The sequence below is a fragment of the Podarcis vaucheri genome (assembly GCF_965113315.1).
Source record: "Podarcis vaucheri genome assembly, chromosome: 1".
NCBI lineage: Eukaryota > Metazoa > Chordata > Lepidosauria > Squamata > Lacertidae > Podarcis > Podarcis vaucheri.
Window position 1 is genome coordinate 28,691,008 of NC_138759.1, and position 16,720 is coordinate 28,707,727.

A 16,720-nucleotide genomic window follows, 5' to 3' on the forward strand; every position below is an offset into this window, starting at 1 on the left:
TCTTGTTTACTCAGAAGTAAGTCCATTATATTCCCAAGCAGGTGTACATAGCCTTAGCCTAATGGGTCCTTCTGGCATCTCATTAAATTGACCCAACTTAAGCCTTGCTTTAGTTATGCGTGAAAGTTTCCCCTGCTAAACACAAGGCAAGTGTTGTCACTGCCCAGATGTCTGTTGTTGTTGTGCTTGAGGGGCAGCTGTTTTTATATAATCTATGTCACAGAACCAGTCCAAAAAAACAACAACAGCCCTATGCTGTGGAATTGGATTCGGTGAGGAGCATTTATGTGACTGTTCCAGGAACAGCTTGGTAACTTCTAACGCAGTCCCCTGATTCATAAGCAACATGTTGATGCTGGCTGATAAAACAAGCCTTGTTTACAGCCTGTGAGGAGTCTCAGTCCCAACTGGACAGGATTCAGGGCTCCAGCGTGAAAGTGTGTTTTTTAGTCAGTCAACAAGCAAGCCGAACAAAGAGTGTTAAGAAAACATTGAATCATCGAAGGAGTTTCTGCCTTGACTGTGGAGAAATACAATGCCTTTCAAAGGACAGCACAACTTAAACCACAGCTTTGGACTGGAAAACTGGTGTCTAATCAATGTTCATCAATACTGAATGCCCCTTTCTCCCTAGTGCATTATGTTGAATATCTGAATCTGAAAATGCTAAAGCACATTTTCCTATGAAGCTCACACTGTTTATATAACACACATAAAAATAAATACATTCCAGTTTAAACAATATATATTTGACAGAGGAAGATTCCACATTTCAATAGCACCACATCTGAGTAAACATATCTAGGATTATAGGTTTAGGTCACATTCTAATCTGTGCTGCCCATGTTCATGCATGTCTCAACCTGCACTGATCCTTCACCTGCCCACACTATAGATAAGGAGGTATTAGCAATAACAGTCCAGATACAGAGGCATACATGCTTCTCCCATACTACCCAGTTCCTGATTCTAAATAAACATCTTCCTGTACTCCTGTTACTAATACTAAAAGGCAAAGAGGGAACATGAACAGCTCTACCCAGACGTACACTTTGTGCCTCTGCCAAGGTTTTCGCTTGCACAAGGTCTGGGGAGGTTATATGACATCCACTATTACCGTAACTGAGCATTCAATTTGATTTACGGGGAGGTCATATAGTGTTACATCCAGCAACTGTTATTCCACCTTTTCCAGTTTGTTTTCCTGTCACTTTCCTTACTGCAAATCAGGTTTCTTACAGTGCAAGATGACCTAATTCACTTCAATCACGCAACCTGAATTTGCTGCCATGTGATTGAATCCTACTCACAAAATAATGTTAGTCTGAAAATGGTTCCAGAACACACTTGTCAAAATGTTGGTGTCACAGACAAAAACATGCTTTGCATCCATGAGAATCATTCAAAAGTCAGCACTGGAATATGTTATCCACACAACTTACGTGCTGGCTACTTCCTGTATATTGGATGCAACAGGAATCTGACATTAGATCACTGGCATTAAAGCAGGCATTTGGGGACCTAAGCCTAGTGTGGCTTGTTATGGTCACCTAGTAAATTCAAGGGTGCAGCAAGATTTGAACGGGGGGTTTCTAGAGTTACAACCCACAAACTTACCTACACTGCTGCACCAGCTGTACTGAATCAGTGACTTCCCAATGTGGGTTTTTTCTTTGCCTTCATTGCCTTTTCTAAAGGGTATATGGGGCTCTCTGTAGTTGTTCTTTAGTCGTTTAGTCTCATCCGACTCTTCGTGACCCCATGGACCAGAACACACCGGGCACTCCTGTCTTCCACTGCCTCCTGCAGTTTGGTCAAACTCATGTTGGTAGCTTTGAGAACAATGTCCAGCCATCTTGTCCTCTGTCGTCCCCTTCTCCTTGTGCCCTCAATCTTTCCCAACATCAGGGTCTTTTCCAGGGAGTCTTCTCTTCTCATGAGGTGGCCAAAGTATTGGAGCCTCAGCTTCAGGATCTGTCCTTCCAGTGAGCATTCAGGGCTGATTTCCTGAAGAATGGATCTTCTTGCAGTCCATGGGACCCTCAAGAGTCTCCTCCAGCACCCAAATTCAAAAGCATCAATTCTTCGGCGATCAGCCTTCTTTATGGTCCAGCTCTCACTTCCATACATCACTACTGGGAAAACCATGGCTTTAACTATACAGACCTTTGTCGGCAAGGTGATGTCTCTGCTTTTTAAGATGCTGTCTAGATTTGTCATCGCTTTTCGTGTAAATCCTCTGCGGTCTAGAAAATAATTATTCAACTCTGATGTAAACAGCCAAAGATGCTTCCCTATTCTGATTTCTAATAACATTTTCTGGGACCTTTGGCAAATCACCTAAGGCTCTTCTATATTTGCATATCAACTTTGCTTTATGGCTGGCAAACACTGAGTCTAACTTTTTGTTCAATAAATTACACATCTAAGAATCTTCTAATTGACTATTTCCTGAAAAGTATCAATGAAAGGGGTGATTTACAAAGGCAGGCATTTATTTGGAGCTTCACAGGAGAAAAGCAACTGGGAATTGAGTTACAGTGGAAGAGCAAATGGGAGAAAAAAATAGCAGGCTCCCTTCTGCCACTTCCACTGAAAATCTGTCTCCTGGTGGTGTTCTTTGGTGAACAAGTGGGGTTCCCCCCCCCATCCCTACATCATTATGAAGTGTGTGCCAAAGAGCTCCTGTTCCCTAGATTTCCAAAACATGAAAACACAGCACTTGACTCAAGAAATACTGCCAGTGGGAACTAGCCCATCCCCAAATAAATGTTTTAATTCTCTTTGAAATCTTGCCTAAGCCCACTTGATTTCAATAGGACTTCGAGCTTTAATAGTGTTATATGGATTGGACAGTTAGAAAGCTCACACTTGTCTTTAAACATGTGGGGTCTTTCTTCTATTAGAGGGGTGTGGGCGTGCCCATTACTGATTTAGAGCTTTAAACAATATAATATTGTATGTCTTGGTATGATCCAAATGATTCCATCAGCTAATATTAGTTGACAGTTTGTCCAGATTCCTTCCAGTATCTATTGTAATAGTTTTATCAACAGACTGGTATAAAGCATGGAAGAGTCATTCAGTTACTTTTACAAGAGGTTCTTAAATACTCTTCTAGAATCTGTTGTAACATCATACTGAAACCTCACATCATACTGAAACCCCAGTAGTTTGATTCTCGTTTTTCAATAATGACATGACAACAGCATTCTGACTCATAACCATCTAATTAATTAAGCTGGCTTTCCTGTTTTGTTCTGCTTCTAAGCCTTCTGAAGGCTTGATTTCAAAGAAAAAGTTTTTGATTTCCATGCTCTTTTGCCCTTTTGTAGCTTCTGGTCACCCACACTGCTTCTTCTGCCACCTGGAACTTGGCTCAGACCGGGAAGTGCCTTCTAACTTTGTCCGCTATGTGGATGTGGAGTTTGACATGCCAACCACTTCAGCATCCAAAGCCACCATCCGGTCCATCTCTGTGGAAGGCAAGACAGATGTCAGGAAGTGGGTCAACTATTCAGCACATTACAGTTACAAGGTATGAGCGAGCAGTTTTCTTCCAGGGATTAAGTGAATTGGGGTTAGTTAGTTTGTTTGCAAATGAAACTATTTTATAGTATATCTATCAGGATCATGAACTGCAGTGAATGACTATTCATGATTCTCCATGTTGTCTTATATAAGTCTTCTACCATAAATTTTGAAGTAGAACTACAGTAGGCTTTGTAACTCAGTGGTAGATTATAGGTCTTGAATGGAAAAGGCCCCAGATTCAGTCCTTGGCAACTCTAGATATTTGATGGTAGGGCTCAGAAAGATCTCTTGCCTGAAACTGTTGCGATCCCCTGAGAGTAAACAACACTGAGCGAGATGGAGCCAGTGGTCTAACTCTGTTGAAGACACCTTTATATGTTCATAAACCTAGGAAGAGGAGAAATACATCAGATACTCCTCCCATTTTTGCTATAAGAACACTGATGTGGGTGTTGCAGAAGGAAGGCTGGGATTACTGTACTAAGTCCCTACCTCCTTGAGCTCCTTCATTGTCTGATTTCAATCCAGCAGGCTTGAGGGTTCTTCCTATCAAATGGGACATTATGACACTGAGTCCATGCTAATCTCCTCACCCACTGCAATTTTGCCAACAACAATGAGGGTTGATGGGGTTGCTATGATTGGAATCTGTCCCACTTTTGCAGATGAGAGTCTCGTGTAGAAGGGTATATGTCCACTGTCTTCACTGTAGAGCAGAGATGGAGAACTTAACGGCCTTCAGAAGTTTCTCGACTACAGCTTCCATTGTCACTGACCATTGCCCATGCTGACTGAGGCTTATGGGTACCGAAGTCCAACAATAGCTGATGGAGGGGCCAGGTTCCCCATCCCTGCTTCAGAGCAGGTTGCCATTGGCAGATGTAGAAATTTTACTGTTCTTTTCCCACAACTCCCAACTTCCTCTTCCTTATCAGGTGGAGATAGAGCAGAAGAAGAACTTGAATCCAGATGTGATGGAAGAACACACTGATAACCCCAAGGACTGTGCTGTGCAGTGAAAGAAAAGGTCCATCTGCAGTTGGAACAGAAGAATCAACAGGCCTTGAAGAAGACGGAACAGCAAGTTGCTCCTGCTGTAGGAAAAGCCGGAAAGAATCTGGAGCGCCATAGGGTTTCCTTGTCCTCTATGTCTATACTTAGAGAGGAACCTATTTTGGGATTTGTTTACAGCAGACTGGTGGCTTTGTAGAAGCACACTAAGCATATAGTATATAGGCTTACAACTGATTCAAGCCTGCCTTCGTCTCTGACACTAATCTTCTTACAGTGATATAATGGTATTTTTTTTCAACTCAAAAGGTGTAACTCTAGTCTTATTGACAGTCTTTCTCCCCTTACTGTGTGCTTGACATTACCTGAACTCTTGCAATTCAGTCCTCAGAAGAGCTCTTCCAGGTACTCTGCAGAAGCACTGAGGGGGAGGAAGGAATGAGAGACGCACCACAGCATCCCTTGGGTTTTCTGTCACGTCCATGACACTTAGTGAAACATTTGAACAGCTTTTCTTCTCCACCAGTGTAGACGGAACCACTGGGAATTCCACTGGGTGAAGGACAAGTGGATTGACCTTCACTTCTTATCATCTCCAAGGCAGAACATTTAAAAATTGCACATTTCCTTGGATTTTGGTGGCCAGAAAGCTTCCTTTATTCACTTAGACTGACAGCGGGGCCAGGATTATTCTTTAGACTTGACATAGTTATAGCTGCCAGTAGAGGGGACTAGGATAATATTTGATCAGGCTTGACTGGGAGGATACTGGAAGGAAATAATTTCATTTAAATTAATGGTCAAGTGAATGGTCGGGTGGACTGGTTACTTCTCTGACAGATGACAATTTATATTCTTGATAGGGATAGGGAAAGGAGGTGCTCTGTTTATTTTTTTGTAGATGTTGGCAATGCTGCTTTCATGTTCTGTCCCAAAACCTACATCTTATTTTAGAAAGACTGCAGTGCCACAGTTGTGTGTGATATTCTTACTTTATAATGTACTGGCATAATGGCATAGCAGTCAGTGTTGTCAGTACTCTTTGAATTCTCTGTCTACAATAGTCTCACACAAGTGCAAAAATTAACAAAGTCCAAGTTCCCACCCCACATGACTGTAAAGATAATCTTGAAAATGTCTGGATATACCTGAGCAGAATGTTCAAGGGTCAGGTGGTAAATGGAGTTGGAAAGCAGTATGGGACTTCAGCACAGAGGCATTATCATGCAGTTGGGTCATTCAGATCCATTTGTTGTGTGTGCGACAACTGGTACACAAATATACAACCATCCCTCTTTTTTCACCCGCAATATTCATTGCTATTCCACCTGTGGGTGGAGCTTAACAGAATATATGCCATGTGGGAGAGTTTTATCTCTCTCAATCACTCCACCACCACCTTTTTACATTGTGAAAATGTGAACAGGTATCTCTGTACCTGTGCACATGCACCTTAAAACAACAACAACCCAATAATTCCAGAAGAGCTCAAGGTCAAGCCTTGTCAACATGCTTCACAATGGGCAAAATGGAGGATAGTGTATTGGCATGGACATGTGATGCTGTTGTACAAACAACTAATTTTATCTAGATTAGAGGTGGGGAATCCTGAGTTTCCCCCCACCCCAGCAGGCTACTTTGGCAGGTGGGTACTGTTTTGTCCAGCTGTCAAATCACCAGACATCACTCTGGTCCTCGCCAATCCTTTAAGTTTCACCCCTGTGCAGAAGTGAATTCTAAGAACATTCAAAACAACATGATGAAAAACCCCAAACCCTGAAAATATACAAATCCAAAGAAACACTACCATGCTGCCCTTCACTTACGCCCCAAGTCTGGTTTATACATGCATTTTCATTACTGGATGAGAGTAATGAAAGGGTGTCTTTTGTGTTCTAATGGGCATCACAGAGAGAATTTTCATTTCACATCACCTGTAAGTTAATAGTCGAGACCCAGCTCTATACATGTGGAGCTGTTTTTAAAATGCAGTGGACATGCCTATTGTTTGGAGGGGAGGTAGAAACAGAGAGGTACTAAATCCAGCCTTCTTCCTTTTCCTTCCCAACAGGTGATAGGTAAGATTACTGTTTGTCGAAGAGGAACGTATTATGCACAGCTCAATCATGGAGAGGAATCACATCTACAGCACCTGGTGGTGGATGAGAATCCTCATCTATATAGCCCCTAACTAGATTCTGAGCAAAAGCTTTGCAGTGGAGTCCACTTCCTTATGCAGGTGGCAGTCATCAGGTATAAAGTAATCAAATAAACATATGTGAACTAGACCCACTTAAAAGCTGATACTCCAGAGGATGCTAAAGCTTGGACCTTGCTATTTCATAGCAGTCTCTGAAAATACTTCTCTGCGTGTCCTGCATGGGTTTTGCTCAGGCATCTGGGTGGCCCCTGTGAGAATAGGATGCTGGGCTAAGATCAGCAGGCTCTTATGTTCCTAAATATGCTACAAATGCATCAGGTACATATAAGGACATGTACAACTGGTCTTAGAGCTGTAAGAACAAAGTCAGCTGATCTTAGAGAAAGCAATTGGGCAGAGCAGGATGGGTAAGGGTGAAGATATCTCTTAGATATTTGGAGTCCCAATGTATTAGGTTTCTAAAGATAACGATCGGTATCTTGTGAATTGTGCCCAGATTTCCATTCACACCTTAAAGCTTCGAATTCAACATGTCCCGTGCATCCAGTTCCATTTAGATGTCATTATGTAGAATGCACTACAGCCCTTAGGCTTACAAGGCCATTTGTAATGGTTAGCAGGTGTAAATTCAAAGCTGGGTAGTATAAGACCCAGAAGCACCTTCTTGAATGGAGAATGAACAGGAGACAAGGCTATAGTCCTGAGCAGAAGAGGCTGGGACACATCATTGATGTTTATGTCCTCACAAGTGAGCATGACAGCTGGCTGATTATATCTGCGTTTGGTAGATTTGCCTTCAATTGACTTGCCAATATCCTGCCCACTGTTCCGAAAAGTTACATAGCATATAATACCATTTGGCTTTAGTCCTCCTTCTGCAGTATTGTCAGCTGTGCAGGGACTGATAGAATACCCTGCTAATTTATTGTGGAAAGAAACTGTGTCTCTTTGCTATAAAAAGGGTGTTGTGTTGCTTTCAGTCTGCTCTTTGCTGCCTCCATCCAGACGGATTGTTCATGACCTCTTGCACTATTGTGATTGAGTGGGTTGGTTGTTTTTTTACATATTTTGTAACAGGTTTCTACCTTTTGATGTTGTACTATGAGAGAGTCTACACACTGGTTGATACTTTAGGCATTTTGTTGTCCCCCCCCAAAAAAAAAAAACCTTCTCTGAGAAATGTTCTTTTGAGTTTCATTGTGGGAGAAACCGTTGAATAAAAGCAAACGAAATGCTACCTTTATTGAAGTCAATTTATTTGTGTTGGCATTCTACCTACAGATCCAACATTCATAGTGCATAAGCATTAAAACTTCTTTCGAACCAAAGCCCATCCCTGTGGCCTATGAATATATTACTAATACTGTCATTTATAGTATTATACAGCATATATAGTGTGAATAGGGAAGGGGGCTGAGGGTGAGAGTGCTGTTTATTGAATTCATAGGTGAGTTAAGATTTGGATCTGCGCCTTTCTGGCTCAAAGCTGACATTCTAAGACTATAATCCTAATTGCAGGTAGCTGGGGGTAATTTAGTAGGACTTATCTTGTAAGTCACCATGTTCTCAATTTCAGCCTCTGCATCTAAAGGAAAATGCATTGGAGTGTATGCAGAGTGCATTTTCCCAACCCTTGAGCAGTCTGCCCCACACATATGATATTACAGGGTAGGGTTTGCAAGCAGGCTTGAGCAATGACACCTCACTTAAACAAGGCCTGGTATAATCATTATGCTGGACATGGTCAAATAAAAAATGAAAACAGGCAGCATGCTGCAATAACTCTGCTGTTGTTGTTTAGTCGTTTAGTCGTGTCCGACTCTTCGTGACCCCATGGACCAGAGCACGCCAGGTACTCCTGTCTTCCACTGCCTCCCGCAGCTTGGTCAAACTCATGTTCGTAGCTTCGAGAACACTGTCCAATGTGATGCAATTAACCGGGTGTCTGTGGGCTGGGCGTGGGCTGTATTTGTATACAACTACTGCATATATGGATGTGGCAACTCAGATTAGAGGTTACCCTGCCCACACTGAACTATGTACAAACAAGTCCATGCTTAAAACAAGGCTGCGCATTAGTTGCTCTCAAAGTTTTGCTCTACAATCTTATGCAAGAGCAGCTACGGTGGCACCTTCCTCATCCAGAAGAGCAGGTTAGCCATCCTGCATGGAAAAGCACATCCCTTTATTAGCACATGTATCGGATGACTTTGCACCTAAAACGAGACCCCAAAGACAGTGGGTGCCTTGTCCTTGCTGGGCCGAATTGCAGCTGTAAAAATGAACGTTTTGCCAAAAATGTTGTTTTTGTTTCAAACCTTGCAGATCGTGGACAGAGTGGAATGTTTTGGAAAGTGGCAGAAGGATATTTCAAAGTTTGTCTGGCAGGGCAAAAAGCCCCGAATAAAGTTTAAAATATTAACTGATGCAAAAGAAAGAGGGGGGTTTGCCCTGCCAGACTTAAGGTTATATTACGAGGCTGCAGCCTTCTGCTGGATGAAAGATTGGATCTTATTAGAGAACACAGATGTCCTAGATCTGGAAGGTTTTAATAATTCGTTAGGATGGCATGCGTACTTGTGGTACGGCAAGGCAAAAACATATGGAATGTTCAAAAACCATATTGTCAGGAAAGCAATCTTTATGGTCTGGATGAAATATAAAGATTTACTTGAAAGTAAGACCCCGAGGTGGTTATCACCAATAGAGGCCAAGGCTCGCAAAAAACCCAATATGGAGGCTGGTTGGCCAAAATATTGGGAAATAATAGAAAACATCGGAGATAATTGGAGGTTGCAGAGCTATGAAAAATTAAAGGATAAGGTGCAAGACTGGTTTCATTATGCCCAAATTAACGAGGTTGTTAAGTTGGATAAAAAAACAGGATTCCAGGTGGAAAAATCGAAACTTGAGACTGAGCTGTTAGAACCAAAGACTAAGGTATTATCGAGAATGTATAACTTGCTGCTTAAATGGAATACTCAAGATGAGACAGTTAAATCAGCCATGATAAAATGGGCTCAAGACATTGGGCACAACATTATGTTTGAAGACTGGGAAAGGGTATGAAATTTACGGCATGTAATGCCCTGAAAGAAAACATTATGAAAATGATACAGGTGGTACATGACCCCAGTCAAGCTTGCTAAGATATACCATTTGTCTGACAATAAATGTTGGAAGTGTAAGGAGGCTGAGGGAACATTCTTTCACCTTTGGTGGACCTGTCCAAGAGTGAAGGCCTTCTGGGAAATGATCTACAATGAGTTAAAAAGGGTGTTTAAGTACACCTTTTCTAAGAAACCGGAGGCCTTCCTCTTGGGCATTGTGGGCCAAAAGGTGTTAAAGAAGGACAGAACGTTTTTCATGTATGCAACCACAGCAGCAAGAATTCTTATCGCTAAACACTGGAAGACTCAAGATTTGCCCACACTGGAAGAGTGGCAAACGCAATTGATTGACTATATGGAGTTGGCCGAGATGACTGCCAGGATCCGAGATCTGGGAGAAGAAGCAATGGAGGAGGACTGGAAGAAATTTAAGGACTATTTGCAAAAATTTTATAAGTTATATGAACTTTAGGATTTCGTACGATCTGGAAAGATAGCCCCAGCAATGAGAGTGGAATATATATGAAATTAGATAATATTAAATGAAAGAACCAAGGTTTAAATGTTTTTTAAAAAAGGATAATATATATGTGTTTATTGAGTAATTTGGATATCAAGTAATTTAAACTTAAAATGCAATTGAAAGTACAAAAGAAACATATGAAACAAGGTTACAATTTGCTGACAAATTTATTATTAAGAATGCACTGTGCGGGAGATGTGGGGAAGTCCGCTGGTGGACTGAAACAAGCTTCGGAAATAATATGTTTTTTTTCTTTATTTTTCTTTCTTTGCTTTTCTTGTTTTCTCTATTCTTCTATATTGTTTGCTTTTATCTGGAAAAAATGCAATAAAATTTTTTTATAAAAAAAAAAAACAAAGACAGTGGGTGCCTGAGGAGTCTTTCTTATACCAAGTCTTCTTTGGTGATCACTTGTAGTCGAGTAAGATTGTCTTCCATGAACATGGTCTTAACAGTGAGTCCGTAAGTGACTGTGGAGGCCAATTCTGGATCCACACGTCCTTCCACAGTGGGGACATTGGTTTCCAGGCAGGAGTTGATCATGGCGAGGGTCTGCCACACGTTCCTTCCAAAGCATGTTTCGTCCTGAGTTCAAGCATCTTCAAAGCCAATGACACCTTTGGTAAAGAGCCAGTGTAGTGTAGTGGTTAAGAGCGGTAGTCTCGTTATCTGGGGAACCGGGTTCGCGTCTCCGCTCCTCCACATGCAGCTGCTGGGTGACCTTGGGCCAGTCACACTTCTGTGAAGTCTCTCAGCCCCACTCACCTCACAGAGTGTTTGTTGTGGGGGAGGAAGGGAAAGGAGAATGTTAGCCGCTTTGAGACTCCTGAAGGGGAGTGAAAGGCAGGATATCAAATCCAAACTCTTCTTCTTCTACTACTACTCCAATTGGAGCACTTGCAGGCCAGTGTTTCCCAATTGTCAGTGTTTATACTACATTTTAAAAAGTTTTTCCTTAAGAGAGTCTTTTAACGTCTTTTGTTGACCACCAGCATTACACCTTCCATTTTTAAGTTGGAAATAGAGTAGATGCTTTGGAAGACGATAACATGAATAGTCCAACGAAGTTGATGTTGACGAATCATTGCTTTGACGCTGGTGATCTTTGCTTCTTCTAGTACACTGACATTAGTTCGCCTGTCTTTCCAAGTGATACGTACAATTTTTCAGAGACACTGTTGATGGAATCTTTTGAGAAATTGGAGATGGTGTTTATAGGTGGTTCATGTTTCACAAGCATACAGTAAGGCTGCCATTACAATAGCTTTGTAAACAAGCATTTTGGTTTCCCTGCAAATGTCATGGTCCTCAAACACTCTGCACTTCAATTGGGAGAAAGCTGCACTCGCAGAGCTCAAGCAATACTGGATTTTGGCATCAATTGTCAGCCCTTGTGGAAAGATAACTGCCCAGGTAGGATAAGTGATTGACATTTTCCAACGTTACACCATTTAATTGGATTTGTGGTGCTGCAGAGGGGTTGTTTTGTGCTTGTTGGTGCAGCACTTTGGTGTTTTGGATGTTGAGCAATAGGCCAAGCTTTTTGTAAGCTTCTGCGAAGGTATTTAGGATGGTTTGGAGGTCATCCTCTGAGCGCGCGCACACTACGTTGTCATCAGCATAGTGAAGCTCTGTGACAGAAGTTACGGTAACCTTACTCTTTCCTTCAGCCTACTCAGATTAAAGAGCTTTCCATCTGTTCGATATATGATTTCTACTCTGGTGGGGAGTTTCCCTCCAACAATGTGTAGGATCATGGCAATGAAAATAATAAATAGAGTTGGGGTGATAACACAACCCTGTTTAACACCTGATCCCAGGAGTGCCAAAGGTTCCTCACATCTGCTCTGTACTAAAATATACCAATGGATCAACATTGCAGACATTTCTTTTCCATTTTTGGTAGATCTGTTTCGGATCTCATAAGACCCAAGAGTTTTGCTAGATCATTGGACCAATCGTCCATCTTCCAACCAGATGTCTCCTCCTTCATCCGAGGATCACAGGTCAATTAACAATATAAAAACACAAAAATGCATAACATAGTAATAAATAAAAACAATAATGTCCTCACAGTTTAAAAGACCAGAGATTGCTTAATTAGCCAAAGGCCTGGGAGAAGAGGGATGTTTTTGCCTGGTGCCTAAAGACAGGATTTATTACATCATGTATACAAAGCAAATATGCTTGTCAATTTCACTTCCACATGTGAGATTAAAAAAATTTAAATACTACAATATGCTCTAGTATTGGTGAGCACATTTGGCACCGCCAATCAATGTGGATAACACTGACCCAATGGTCTGTATAAGGTACTTACATTCACCCTGCAACTCCACGTGGTTCCTTTCTTAAAAATAAGAGGGGCCCAAGAATTAATAGTGCCCCAATAATACACTTCCATAGGGGAGCAAGAGTTAAAAACTCCACACACACCCCAAGCCATCCCTGCTGGTGTATAATTGGGGGGGGGGCTAGTGAGTGGGGAACTACAGATTCACTGTTGCTAGAACATTTCTGTTCACAAAAATCACAAGAAGTTTGAAATGTAATTGTATGTTGAAATAATCACTTCACTTGAGCATTTTTTTGGCTCATTCCAAAATGAACAGATGCTGCAATGTGGATTTTAAAAGCCCCATTTAATTTTATTTGTGAGGCACATTTTCGCCACCTTGTGGTCTGATGCTATTACTGGAAAACTCATGGATGAAAAACAGAGACAATAACCAACTCATCAAAGTGAGGTACAAAGCTGGAAAAATGTTTTTAATATAAAATGATCTGATGCGCAAGGACTTTTTCTTAATCAAAAAAGCACCTACATTATAGAGTCACAAAATGTCCCTATGAAAATTTCTAGTTAGTTTCATACACTGTCAAATAATCCAGATATCCACAAAATTCCGTGAATACCACATTCAGGAACAGCAGATTGATCAGTCAGAGGATCTACCAAATGTTCATTGGGATCTAAACTAAAGGGAACCTCCACTGTATGTATAAACCCTCCACCCATCACTATTATTACATAAAGAAATCCAGTATGTATTGCGACAACAACCATGTCGTTTCTCAATGTTGAAAGTTGCACCACATTTTTCAAGAAGCCAATATCTAAGAACCAGATTAGATGCTACTTTGCGGTGTAGCACGCAGTTCTCTTTTTGGAACTTATGTAGTGGTTTTTTCTAGGAAAAAGCTGAGGTTCAAATGTTAAGAGAGCCAGTGTGGTGTAGTGGTTAAGAGCGGTAGTCACGTAATCTGGGGAACCGGGTTCGTGTCTCCGCTCCTCCACATGCAGCTGCTGGGTGACCTTGGGCCAGTCACACTTCTGTGAAGTCTCTCAGCCCCACTCACCTCACAGAGTGTTTGTTGTGGGGGAGGAAGGGAAAGGAGAATGTTAGCCGCTTTGAGACTCCTGAAGGGGAGTGAAAGGCGGGATATCAAATCCAAACTCTTCTTCTTCTTCTTCTTCTTAACCATACAGGTCAGGTACTTCTGTCACAGTTCAGAAACAAATGATACATCCATTAATACAATAACAGGACTACAGTATTTAGAGCACCAGCACTTTAAATGTTTTTGACAACTTTGAAAGGAAGAGATAAATTCAGTTCCATAAACCTATGATCCACAGACCAAGGGAGGCTCTGTTGTTGGGAAGGCTCTGTGACAGGGCCTTCTTGGTGGCAGTTCCGTTTGCAGAATGCCCTTCTTGGTGCAGCATATTTATCTAATTCATTATAGTTAGTTAAGTATTTCTATTGCTTTACTTGATCTGGGGGGGGGGCTGCCCCCCGGCTATGCCCATGCTCAGACATTTGATGGCTGAAAGATGCTGTTCCTGGCAACATTATTAGCTTTGAAGGTATGTAGTGGCTTCCAATTGTATTGTTTTGGCTTTTGGGGGTTTGCAGCCCTCAGCTCCTTGGAGAGGAAGTACGGGATATAAATTTAATAATCATAATAACAACAATAACAGTAACAACTAGCAACATTAGACTGTACAAGTTTCTATATATTTTGTGCTGCAGTTTAAAATGTTACATATTTGACACTTCTTATATCAGCAGCCAACTCCACAAAACAGAAAGGCAGTCAATCAATTGCATTGATGCTTATTTATTTCCACTGGAAACAGAAAAAAGGAAATAAAAATTGATTACACGAAATAAAACATCACAAAGCCAGTTGTTCAGGCACACCCTCATGCTGGCCAGCTGGGAAGCAGGGGTGTAGGAAGGGGTGTGTGGTGGGGGCGGTCCGTCCCACGTGCAATCTCTGAGGGGGGTGACAGAGGCACACTGCAGGGGACTCGCCCCGCCGCATGGAGGATCACACCACCACCACTGCAGCCACATGCGCAGGATCGCACCGCCCCCTCCCCCAGTGCATGGCATGGCCTCCGTTCCAGGCAGCCCATGCAGCCAGCTCCACCACTGCTGGGAAGGAGAACAACATTTAGATTGAAAGGACTCCACACCTACCAAGCAGTCCACGGGGGTCATTTAACAGCCCCATGAGCTGCCCCCGTACTGAGCTGACCACCGAGTCCCCGCCCGCTGCGCTAAACCGGAAATTGCGTCTACGCAGATTCAGACACATAGGAAGAAACCACCGATAAGGGATGGGCTCCATGAAGGGTCCATGAGTTCCACTCTATGCCAAAGAAAGGCAAAAAGGGTGATTTTATTATCAGCAATTCTCTAATTATGGTCACTATTTGACAGGCCACAGATTTCCCAACCATGAGATACACCAACAGGAGCAAGAACCTTGGAGAGCTGCTGCCAGTCAGTGTCAACAATACTAGGCTTAGATGGACCTGTGGTCTAATTCAGGGTAAGGCACCTCCCTATGTTCCTAAGAGGCTTCCTTCACTATGACTTGCACTTTCTTGGGAGGTGATAACCTCCTGGTATTTCTTTCTGGCAGCTAGCCAAATAAAATGTCCCACCAAGCCAGTGCAAGCCCAGCTTACATATGCAGATGGTTACATGCTGCCTGGGGCTTGAGTGATGACAGAAGAACAGATGAGGAACAGTTGCTGAAGGCAGCCCTGTATAGGGAAGCTTTTTTTAAGGTTTAATGTTTCACTATGTTTTTATATATGCTGGAAGCCACACAGAGTGCTTGGGGCAACCCAGTCAGATGGGCAGGGTACAATTATTATTATTATTATTATTAATGCCAACGATCAGAGTTTGCTACGAGATAAAAGTCCAGGGATCTATTCGTAGTCAGGATTTGGGCTTACTTTTGTTACCTGCACCACCCAGTAAAGATATACATGGAGGTAATCACTTGAATGACAGGGGTCAGAAGGCAGCAGTCATTCCATCAGGCTGCAGCAGAAGGAAAGGGAGCTGGGCCATTTCTTTGGCACTGCTGAAAAACCAGATCCATTTGACTCCTCTCTCTTTGAACAGTTTTGATTCCAGACAGTTAGATTTACATCATAAGGACTGAATCCCAGGTTTCCGTGTTTTACTGTTCCTGCTTCATCCCTCCCCTCCCATTTGTGGCATATCTTTTGGATCAAATGAAGGGAATGCCTATTTTTAAAAATCTTAAGCAAACCACTCTAGGAACCGTTTCACCTGAAAACTATGGATGAATGGATGAGTAATTTTATTTATCTATTTACACTTATACCCCAAGATCATGAGAGCATTCAACTCTAGAAAATAACAGGTGTTCATAACCTTTCCTCCAGGATACAACAGGGACTCTAGTGGCAGTTCCTTAGAAAGTGGAGGACATATGAAGGATGGGGTTATAGACATATAATTTTGCAGAGGAAATGCTACGGATGTAACATGATGGGTGTAATGGAGATAGGTGAATACAACCCCATTCTCAGAATAGACCCATTGAAAATCATGGCCATGACAAATTTAGATCCACTCATTTTAATGGAAAGTTAAGTGAATACAACCCACGGGCCTGTGGACAGAGAAACAAACAGTAAGGGGAGGGGCAGCCCCGAGATATCATTATGATCAGGGCCATCTGAAACTGTTTGTCTATTTCTTCTGCTGACACTACCCAAATACTGATTTGGGTTAGAGAGCTAAAAATAAAACTGTTAAGGTGATGGAAGACTTCCAAGTATTGTACTCTTCTCATCATGTTTGGGATAGCTCAGTTCGTAGAGCATAAAACTCTTAATCTCAGAGTTGTGGGTTTAAGCCCCATGTTGGGCAAAAGATTCCTGCATTGCAGAGTTGGACTAGATGACCCTCGTGGTCCCTTCCAACTCTACTATTCTATGATTCTATGTGCGGCAAAATGGAATTTGGAACAAGTGAACCTGCAACAGAACATTGCAGCGTGAAATGTTCCTGTTCAGGATACTCAGTTCCATTTCCCCTTTCC

The 16,720-nt window shown here is 42.1% G+C and overlaps 1 protein-coding gene across 2 annotated transcripts in view; it reads left to right on the forward strand.

Annotated features, from left to right (window-relative positions):
* STON2 (stonin 2) overlaps positions 1 to 7,943 on the forward strand; it is a 69,560-nt gene extending 61,617 nt beyond the window's left edge. For both annotated transcript variants that reach the window (XM_082232607.1, XM_082232608.1), the window contains 2 exons: positions 3,336 to 3,538; positions 4,470 to 7,943. In XM_082232607.1, coding sequence (XP_082088733.1) covers positions 3,336 to 3,538; positions 4,470 to 4,553 — 287 coding nt within the window. In that variant the 3' untranslated portion in view covers positions 4,554 to 7,943. The remainder of the gene's footprint in view (positions 1 to 3,335; positions 3,539 to 4,469) is intronic.
* The last annotated feature ends 8,777 nt before the right edge of the window (positions 7,944 to 16,720 follow it).